The sequence below is a fragment of the Diaphorina citri genome, unplaced genomic scaffold, assembly GCF_000475195.1.
Source record: "Diaphorina citri unplaced genomic scaffold, Diaci psyllid genome assembly version 1.1 scaffold8000, whole genome shotgun sequence".
Taxonomy (NCBI): domain Eukaryota; kingdom Metazoa; phylum Arthropoda; class Insecta; order Hemiptera; family Psyllidae; genus Diaphorina; species Diaphorina citri.
This window is the reverse complement of record NW_007385376.1, coordinates 1-10,604: the sequence shown is the minus strand read 5'-3', so window position 1 is coordinate 10,604 and position 10,604 is coordinate 1. Positions and strand designations below refer to the sequence as shown.

Below are 10,604 nucleotides of genomic sequence, written 5' to 3'. Positions count from 1 at the left end.
GGTACTTCTGATATTGTTATAGATTTGTCAAACAATGTCGAGGATAAAATTCCATACCTCGGCTGGGATTGAACCCACGCTCTTCTGTTTAACAGGCGAGCGTCTTGATTTCCTGATACAATGTCCCTTACGGGTCTGTGTCGTAGCATGCCCATATCGAGTATGTCCCTCATGAGATGGGCTAGAAGAAACACAATATTTTCCATTTGGGTGTTGGACCAACATGAGAACACCAAAAAGTAATTTGTAGAAATAGTTACCATGGTCGGCGGAAGTCAGTGCGTTACCTCTGGACTAACCTTGTGTCTCATTCTATTGCCATTGTTCTCTATCCTCAGCGGTGTTTCTTCTGGATGAGGCGTTATCTAACATGGCACAGATCAGAACCATGCAGACGGCTCAGGAGAATGGGGAGTGGGCCGCTCTACCCCCGCGAGAACAAGCTCAGAACCAAGGTACATACATAGTACATAATTAAATAGAGTGCTTTTATCTGTTGTAATAGCAGTGCATGGAAAGGCATGTAATCTTGTAAAGGCAGTGCAAAAGTCCCAAACACGGACGCAGCCCACAAGGGATCAAGAAAACATTTTAATCAAGGACAGTGCCTTTATAAAGAAGTTCGATAGAGGGAACTGTAACTGCTAAGGTCTTATCGTCCCGAAATCGAAGAGAGAAGGAAGACAGGATGGGAGGAAGCCAGCCGTTCCGAGAACGAACCTTATTTTTTTTAAGGTCAAGTTCGCCCCGGGCGGGAATCGAATCCACGAGCTATAAAAAAAGAAGAGAAAAAATAAACTTGCAGTAAAGATAAGTAATTTTTTCACGATAATTTTCTTTAGGTTTTCCATATTTACAATGGATTTTGTACACATTAAAATACTCGAGACAAAAGTGTACCTAATATCCTTTGTTCCCCCCAAAATATTTGAGACCTTGGTTACGACTGCTAGGGTAAAGAGTTAAAGACACTATCCCAGCAAGATAAGCTAGGTACATTCTATTCTGTTCTAATAGATTTCTCTCTAGGTATTCTCTTATCTTCTATTTCCCGTATTTCAGGTTTTCTCCAGCACATCGGTATGATGGCGAGGTTTGATAACATCCTGGGCAATGAAACCATTCACACGTTGGAATATCTAACCTCAGAGATCCGCTCCATATTCTGTCACTCTACCATGGTAGATAGAATAGCCGCCATGTTGAACTATTTCTTATTCCATCTGGTCGGACCTAAGATGAGAAACTTCAAGGTAAAACACCTACACTACAACATATTAATGAATTTATTTAATTTAGACATCAAGACGCTCGCCTGGTAAACAGGAGGGCGTGGGTTCGATCCCAGCCGAGGTATGGAATTTTATCCTCATCTATTTGAGATTTTGACCACATAATAATGGAGCTCTAAGGGTTAGGTGGTAGAGAACGCCTCCGGCGTTAACCTCGCCTAGTGGTTACCTTCCACTCAAGAGTCTATTATTATTATTATTATTACGCTGCCAAATTGCAGCTTGCTAGGTGTGGTGGTTCTCGAGATAGGGCGATCAGTGTGTGAAATGTGAATGAGTTCTCGTTCTTATAATATAAGATTTACTAGCTGAATTCCGTCGCTTCGCTCCGGAATCCCGCTAGTTCATCCCGAGGCATGGCCAAGCTTGTGGAAAAGGCATGGCCGAACTTGTATTTTTATCAAACTAAAAACATAAACGAAACTCAATATTAGGCGAGCGAGGAAAAGTTTTCTCTCCCTCAGTCTCTGCACTCTGTGTATTTCTTATGGTGATTTTAGCGATCAAAAATTGATCATATCTCAGGATCGGTTTAGATTTTCGCAAAATCCTTTCTTATTGCACACCTAGACCATAAAAGGAATATTCCTACCAAATTTCAGCTTTCTAGGTGTTGTGGTTCAGGAGATAGAGCGATCAGTGTGTGAAATGTGAATGAGTGAATGGATCTTGATTTTATAATATAAGATTTGTAAATACTTTTTTACTTATGTTATGTTTAGCTATGGATACTTACTGGGTATTTTACTGACTCGGAGTTTCCTCTAGGTACTTCGTACACATTCCCTTGAAAATGTCTACAAAGTAGACGAAACTCCCGAGTCGGGATAATACCCAAGAGCCCAAGACTTGTAAGTATCCATTGCTAAACATAACATAAGTAAAATAATATTTACAAAGGATGTGTGTCTATTTTTTTTTTTACTAGTAACATGAAAATAAATATGTATTTAAAACAATCAACTCAATATATAAAACATCTCATCTAACGACGAGCCCATTGGCAGTCTAAATTAAATTGGCAGTCAAGGATGTCTAATTTTTTTTTTATATATTATTTAGATTGGATATAGTGTAAGGATGTCTAAATTAAATAGCGTTAGGTCGCGGGGTCGATTCCCGCCCGTGGCGGATTTCATCCTAAATAGATTCGTTCCCGAATCTGTTTAAGATAAAAAAAAAAGGTTCGTTCTCGGAGCGGCTGACTTTCTAGTAGTCTGTCCCTCATTAGATGGGCGAGAAGAGACACAATACTTCCCATTTAGGTGCTGGGTCAACACGAGAACAGCAGAAAGTAACCCATTGTTTTTTTTTCAATCGAAATATGTACATATAAGTGCGTTTTTTTTTTTTTTTTTTTTTTTTTTTTTTTTTTGTCAATGGTGGGATTCGAACCCGGGACCTTCTGCATGGCCTCAAGTGGGCTACTTTCTGGTGTTCAACTTATTATTGGACTCTTCAACATATTATAAACCCTAACGTTTCTATGTATAGGTGAAGGACATGCAAGAATACAAGTTCGCCCCGGCTACCATTGTCCTCAACATATGCAAGATGTACGTACACCTGGGCTCCAATGAACAATTCTGTGCCGCTGTGTCTCAAGACGGGAGATCCTATAGTCCACAGCTGTTTACATTAGCAGAGGGAGTACTAGGTAATATCCTATAGTCCACAGCTGTTTACATTAGCAGAGGGAGTACTAGGTAATATCCTATAGTCCACAGCTGTTTACATTAGCAGAGGGAGTACTAGGTAATATCCTATAGTCCACAGCTGTTTACATTAGCAGAGGGAGTACTAGGTAATATCCTATAGTCCACAGCTGTTTACATTAGCAGAGGGAGTACTAGGTAATATCCTATAGTCCACAGCTGTTTACATTAGCAGAGGGAGTACTAGGTAATATCCTATAGTCCACAGCTGTTTACATTAGCAGAGGGAGTACTAGGTAATATCCTATAGTCCACAGCTGTTTACATTAGCAGAGGGAGTACTAGGTAATATCCTATAGTCCACAGCTGTTTACATTAGCAGAGGGAGTACTAGGTAATATCCTATAGTCCACAGCTGTTTACATTAGCAGAGGGAGTACTAGGTAATATCCTATAGTCCACAGCTGTTTACATTAGCAGAGGGAGTACTAGGTAATATCCTATAGTCCACAGCTGTTTACATTAGCAGAGGGAGTACTAGGTAATATCCTATAGTCCACAGCTGTTTACATTAGCAGAGGGAGTACTAGGTAATATCCTATAGTCCACAGCTGTTTACATTAGCAGAGGGAGTACTAGGTAATATCCTATAGTCCACAGCTGTTTACATTAGCAGAGGGAGTACTAGGTAATATCCTATAGTCCACAGCTGTTTACATTAGCAGAGGGAGTACTAGGTAATATCCTATAGTCCACAGCTGTTTACATTAGCAGAGGGAGTACTAGGTAATATCCTATAGTCCACAGCTGTTTACATTAGCAGAGGGAGTACTAGGTAATATCCTATAGTCCACAGCTGTTTACATTAGCAGAGGGAGTACTAGGTAATATCCTATAGTCCACAGCTGTTTACATTAGCAGAGGGAGTACTAGGTAATATCCTATAGTCCACAGCTGTTTACATTAGCAGAGGGAGTACTAGGTAATATCCTATAGTCCACAGCTGTTTACATTAGCAGAGGGAGTACTAGGTAATATCCTATAGTCCACAGCTGTTTACATTAGCAGAGGGAGTACTAGGTAATATCCTATAGTCCACAGCTGTTTACATTAGCAGAGGGAGTACTAGGTAATATCCTATAGTCCACAGCTGTTTACATTAGCAGAGGGAGTACTAGGTAATATCCTATAGTCCACAGCTGTTTACATTAGCAGAGGGAGTACTAGGTAATATCCTATAGTCCACAGCTGTTTACATTAGCAGAGGGAGTACTAGGTAATATCCTATAGTCCACAGCTGTTTACATTAGCAGAGGGAGTACTAGGTAATATCCTATAGTCCACAGCTGTTTACATTAGCAGAGGGAGTACTAGGTAATATCCTATAGTCCACAGCTGTTTACATTAGCAGAGGGAGTACTAGGTAATATCCTATAGTCCACAGCTGTTTACATTAGCAGAGGGAGTACTAGGTAATATCCTATAGTCCACAGCTGTTTACATTAGCAGAGGGAGTACTAGGTAATATCCTATAGTCCACAGCTGTTTACATTAGCAGAGGGAGTACTAGGTAATATCCTATAGTCCACAGCTGTTTACATTAGCAGAGGGAGTACTAGGTAATATCCTATAGTCCACAGCTGTTTACATTAGCAGAGGGAGTACTAGGTAATATCCTATAGTCCACAGCTGTTTACATTAGCAGAGGGAGTACTAGGTAATATCCTATAGTCCACAGCTGTTTACATTAGCAGAGGGAGTACTAGGTAATATCCTATAGTCCACAGCTGTTTACATTAGCAGAGGGAGTACTAGGTAATATCCTATAGTCCACAGCTGTTTACATTAGCAGAGGGAGTACTAGGTAATATCCTATAGTCCACAGCTGTTTACATTAGCAGAGGGAGTACTAGGTAATATCCTATAGTCCACAGCTGTTTACATTAGCAGAGGGAGTACTAGGTAATATCCTATAGTCCACAGCTGTTTACATTAGCAGAGGGAGTACTAGGTAATATCCTATAGTCCACAGCTGTTTACATTAGCAGAGGGAGTACTAGGTAATATCCTATAGTCCACAGCTGTTTACATTAGCAGAGGGAGTACTAGGTAATATCCTATAGTCCACAGCTGTTTACATTAGCAGAGGGAGTACTAGGTAATATCCTATAGTCCACAGCTGTTTACATTAGCAGAGGGAGTACTAGGTAATATCCTATAGTCCACAGCTGTTTACATTAGCAGAGGGAGTACTAGGTAATATCCTATAGTCCACAGCTGTTTACATTAGCAGAGGGAGTACTAGGTAATATCCTATAGTCCACAGCTGTTTACATTAGCAGAGGGAGTACTAGGTAATATCCTATAGTCCACAGCTGTTTACATTAGCAGAGGGAGTACTAGGTAATATCCTATAGTCCACAGCTGTTTACATTAGCAGAGGGAGTACTAGGTAATATCCTATAGTCCACAGCTGTTTACATTAGCAGAGGGAGTACTAGGTAATATCCTATAGTCCACAGCTGTTTACATTAGCAGAGGGAGTACTAGGTAATATCCTATAGTCCACAGCTGTTTACATTAGCAGAGGGAGTACTAGGTAATATCCTATAGTCCACAGCTGTTTACATTAGCAGAGGGAGTACTAGGTAATATCCTATAGTCCACAGCTGTTTACATTAGCAGAGGGAGTACTAGGTAATATCCTATAGTCCACAGCTGTTTACATTAGCAGAGGGAGTACTAGGTAATATCCTATAGTCCACAGCTGTTTACATTAGCAGAGGGAGTACTAGGTAATATCCTATAGTCCACAGCTGTTTACATTAGCAGAGGGAGTACTAGGTAATATCCTATAGTCCACAGCTGTTTACATTAGCAGAGGGAGTACTAGGTAATATCCTATAGTCCACAGCTGTTTACATTAGCAGAGGGAGTACTAGGTAATATCCTATAGTCCACAGCTGTTTACATTAGCAGAGGGAGTACTAGGTAATATCCTATAGTCCACAGCTGTTTACATTAGCAGAGGGAGTACTAGGTAATATCCTATAGTCCACAGCTGTTTACATTAGCAGAGGGAGTACTAGGTAATATCCTATAGTCCACAGCTGTTTACATTAGCAGAGGGAGTACTAGGTAATATCCTATAGTCCACAGCTGTTTACATTAGCAGAGGGAGTACTAGGTAATATCCTATAGTCCACAGCTGTTTACATTAGCAGAGGGAGTACTAGGTAATATCCTATAGTCCACAGCTGTTTACATTAGCAGAGGGAGTACTAGGTAATATCCTATAGTCCACAGCTGTTTACATTAGCAGAGGGAGTACTAGGTAATATCCTATAGTCCACAGCTGTTTACATTAGCAGAGGGAGTACTAGGTAATATCCTATAGTCCACAGCTGTTTACATTAGCAGAGGGAGTACTAGGTAATATCCTATAGTCCACAGCTGTTTACATTAGCAGAGGGAGTACTAGGTAATATCCTATAGTCCACAGCTGTTTACATTAGCAGAGGGAGTACTAGGTAATATCCTATAGTCCACAGCTGTTTACATTAGCAGAGGGAGTACTAGGTAATATCCTATAGTCCACAGCTGTTTACATTAGCAGAGGGAGTACTAGGTAATATCCTATAGTCCACAGCTGTTTACATTAGCAGAGGGAGTACTAGGTAATATCCTATAGTCCACAGCTGTTTACATTAGCAGAGGGAGTACTAGGTAATATCCTATAGTCCACAGCTGTTTACATTAGCAGAGGGAGTACTAGGTAATATCCTATAGTCCACAGCTGTTTACATTAGCAGAGGGAGTACTAGGTAATATCCTATAGTCCACAGCTGTTTACATTAGCAGAGGGAGTACTAGGTAATATCCTATAGTCCACAGCTGTTTACATTAGCAGAGGGAGTACTAGGTAATATCCTATAGTCCACAGCTGTTTACATTAGCAGAGGGAGTACTAGGTAATATCCTATAGTCCACAGCTGTTTACATTAGCAGAGGGAGTACTAGGTAATATCCTATAGTCCACAGCTGTTTACATTAGCAGAGGGAGTACTAGGTAATATCCTATAGTCCACAGCTGTTTACATTAGCAGAGGGAGTACTAGGTAATATCCTATAGTCCACAGCTGTTTACATTAGCAGAGGGAGTACTAGGTAATATCCTATAGTCCACAGCTGTTTACATTAGCAGAGGGAGTACTAGGTAATATCCTATAGTCCACAGCTGTTTACATTAGCAGAGGGAGTACTAGGTAATATCCTATAGTCCACAGCTGTTTACATTAGCAGAGGGAGTACTAGGTAATATCCTATAGTCCACAGCTGTTTACATTAGCAGAGGGAGTACTAGGTAATATCCTATAGTCCACAGCTGTTTACATTAGCAGAGGGAGTACTAGGTAATATCCTATAGTCCACAGCTGTTTACATTAGCAGAGGGAGTACTAGGTAATATCCTATAGTCCACAGCTGTTTACATTAGCAGAGGGAGTACTAGGTAATATCCTATAGTCCACAGCTGTTTACATTAGCAGAGGGAGTACTAGGTAATATCCTATAGTCCACAGCTGTTTACATTAGCAGAGGGAGTACTAGGTAATATCCTATAGTCCACAGCTGTTTACATTAGCAGAGGGAGTACTAGGTAATATCCTATAGTCCACAGCTGTTTACATTAGCAGAGGGAGTACTAGGTAATATCCTATAGTCCACAGCTGTTTACATTAGCAGAGGGAGTACTAGGTAATATCCTATAGTCCACAGCTGTTTACATTAGCAGAGGGAGTACTAGGTAATATCCTATAGTCCACAGCTGTTTACATTAGCAGAGGGAGTACTAGGTAATATCCTATAGTCCACAGCTGTTTACATTAGCAGAGGGAGTACTAGGTAATATCCTATAGTCCACAGCTGTTTACATTAGCAGAGGGAGTACTAGGTAATATCCTATAGTCCACAGCTGTTTACATTAGCAGAGGGAGTACTAGGTAATATCCTATAGTCCACAGCTGTTTACATTAGCAGAGGGAGTACTAGGTAATATCCTATAGTCCACAGCTGTTTACATTAGCAGAGGGAGTACTAGGTAATATCCTATAGTCCACAGCTGTTTACATTAGCAGAGGGAGTACTAGGTAATATCCTATAGTCCACAGCTGTTTACATTAGCAGAGGGAGTACTAGGTAATATCCTATAGTCCACAGCTGTTTACATTAGCAGAGGGAGTACTAGGTAATATCCTATAGTCCACAGCTGTTTACATTAGCAGAGGGAGTACTAGGTAATATCCTATAGTCCACAGCTGTTTACATTAGCAGAGGGAGTACTAGGTAATATCCTATAGTCCACAGCTGTTTACATTAGCAGAGGGAGTACTAGGTAATATCCTATAGTCCACAGCTGTTTACATTAGCAGAGGGAGTACTAGGTAATATCCTATAGTCCACAGCTGTTTACATTAGCAGAGGGAGTACTAGGTAATATCCTATAGTCTATTGGCTGAAATATTTAAAAAAAATTAACCAATCAGATCGATCCTTTTTTTTAACATATACATCTCTTTATTCGACCAAAAAATTTGTTTATAAATAAGTAGAACCTCGATTTAAACTCTCGATTATTTCAACTACCCTTGGTCCTAATCCCAATTAGTTGAAATAATCGAGGTTCTACTTTACGAAAATCATGTTTATTACTCCCCCACTCCTCAGATTATTCACGGAGCATCCCCATCGCGTGCACATAGTTCGCTCACTCCTAGACATATTCGTGGGTATAGAGATGACCGGGGAGTCTGTAGAGTTTGAGCAGAAGTTCAACTATCGGCGCCCCATGTACGCCATCATGCGGTTCCTATGGAGTTTGGATGAACATAGGCGGCAATTTGTGCGCCTCGCCCGAGTAGCTGAGGAGAATATGCATAGCGATAGGCCGCCCCTGTTCTTGAGATTTGTAAATCTACTCATGAACGATGGTGAGTGAAATTGAGCGTGTTTTAGAATAGAATAATAATAATTATGTTAGTTAAAAAATAAAGTATCTTTTTAATTATTACTGCTCGACTAGGGATGAAAATTCTGTTGAATCCAGTAGTAAGGTACTTCTGATATTGTTATAGATTTGTCAAACAATGTCGAGGATAAAATTCCATACCTCGGCTGGGATTGAACCCACGCTCTTCTGTTTAACAGGCGAGCGTCTTGATTTCCTGATACAATGTCCCTTACGGGTCTGTGTCGTAGCATGCCCATATCGAGTATGTCCCTCATGAGATGGGCTAGAAGAAACACAATATTTTCCATTTGGGTGTTGGACCAACATGAGAACACCAAAAAGTAATTTGTAGAAATAGTTACCATGGTCGGCGGAAGTCAGTGCGTTACCTCTGGACTAACCTTGTGTCTCATTCTATTGCCATTGTTCTCTATCCTCAGCGGTGTTTCTTCTGGATGAGGCGTTATCTAACATGGCACAGATCAGAACCATGCAGACGGCTCAGGAGAATGGGGAGTGGGCCGCTCTACCCCCGCGAGAACAAGCTCAGAACCAAGGTACATACATAGTACATAGTTAAATAGAGTGCTTTTATCTGTTGTAATAGCAGTGCATGGAAAGGCATGTAAGTAATCTTGTAAAGGCAGTGCAAAAGTCCCAAACACGGACGCAGCACACAAGGGATCAAGAAAACATTTTAATCAAGGATAGTGCCTTTATAAAGAAGTTCGATAGAAGGAACTGTAACTGCTTAGGTCTTATCGTCCCGAAAGCGAAGAGAGAAGGAAAACAGGATAGGAGGAAGTTAGCCGTTCCGAGAACGAACCATATTTTTTTAAGGTCAAGTTCGCCCCGGGCGGGAATCGAATCCACGAGCTATAAAAAAAATAAAAAAAAATAAATAAAAATAAAAAATAAACTTGCAGTAAGGATAAGTAATTTTTTCACGATAATTTTCTTTAGGTTTTCCATATTTACAATAGATTTACAATAGATAACCCAAAAGCCATCCACGTTGCCAATTTCTGGAAACTCAAGATCTGATGTTCAAGTTTGTTTCCGGACACGGAAAGTAAGTAAGTAAGTATAGATTTTGTACACATTAAAATACTCAAGACAAAAGTGTACCTAATATCCTTTGTTCCCCCCAAAATATTTGAGACCTTGGTTACGACTGCTAGGGTAAAGAGACTTTTCAGTCCTGTCCCAGCAGAATAAACAAGGTACATAAACTAGGTATATTCTATTCTGTTCTGATAGATTTCCCTCTATTCTCTTATCTTCTATTTCCCGTATTTCAGGTTTTCTCCAGCACATCGGTATGATGGCGAGATTTGATAACATCCTGGGCAATGAAACCATTCACACGTTGGAATATCTGACCTCAGAGATCCGCTCCATATTCTGTCACTCTACCATGGTAGATAGAATAGCCGCCATGTTGAACTATTTCTTATTCCATCTGGTCGGACCTAAGATGAGAAACTTCAAGGTAAAACACGTACACTACTACATAGTAATGAATTTATTTAATTTAGACATCAAGACGCTCGCCTGGTAAACAGGAGGGCATGGGTTCGATCCCAGCCGAGGTATGGAATTTCATCCTCATTTATTTGAGATTTTGACCACATAATAATGGAGCTCTAA

At 40.3% G+C, this 10,604-nt stretch overlaps 2 protein-coding genes across 2 annotated transcripts; both read left to right on the top strand.

The window, feature by feature from the left end:
• Window positions 1–318: 318 nt before the first annotated feature.
• Window positions 319–2,967, top strand: LOC113472759 (ubiquitin conjugation factor E4 A-like). Its single transcript, XM_026832542.1, has 3 exons — window positions 319–455; window positions 1,063–1,253; window positions 2,787–2,967. Exons 1-3 carry the CDS (start codon window positions 371–373, stop codon window positions 2,961–2,963), a joined length of 453 nt encoding a protein of 150 aa, XP_026688343.1. The 5' UTR covers window positions 319–370; the 3' UTR covers window positions 2,964–2,967.
• A 5,678-nt stretch (window positions 2,968–8,645) lies between these two features.
• Window positions 8,646–10,470, top strand: LOC103522344 (ubiquitin conjugation factor E4 A; the record flags this gene model as incomplete). Its single annotated transcript, XM_026832543.1, has 3 exons — window positions 8,646–8,934; window positions 9,395–9,511; window positions 10,256–10,470. Coding segments are annotated over exons 1-3 (621 nt in total), but the record flags the coding sequence as incomplete, so codon positions are not given.
• Between the last annotated feature and the right edge of the window lie 134 nt (window positions 10,471–10,604).

Coding starts and splice junctions, on each gene's coding strand:
- LOC113472759 (XM_026832542.1), top strand. CDS start 371: ATGGCACAGATCAGAACCATGCAGACGGCTCAGGAGAATGGGGAGTGG. Junction 456..1,062: donor AGAACAAGCTCAGAACCAAG/GTACATACATAG, acceptor CCCGTATTTCAG/GTTTTCTCCAGCACATCGGT. Junction 1,254..2,786: donor CTAAGATGAGAAACTTCAAG/GTAAAACACCTA, acceptor TTCTATGTATAG/GTGAAGGACATGCAAGAATA.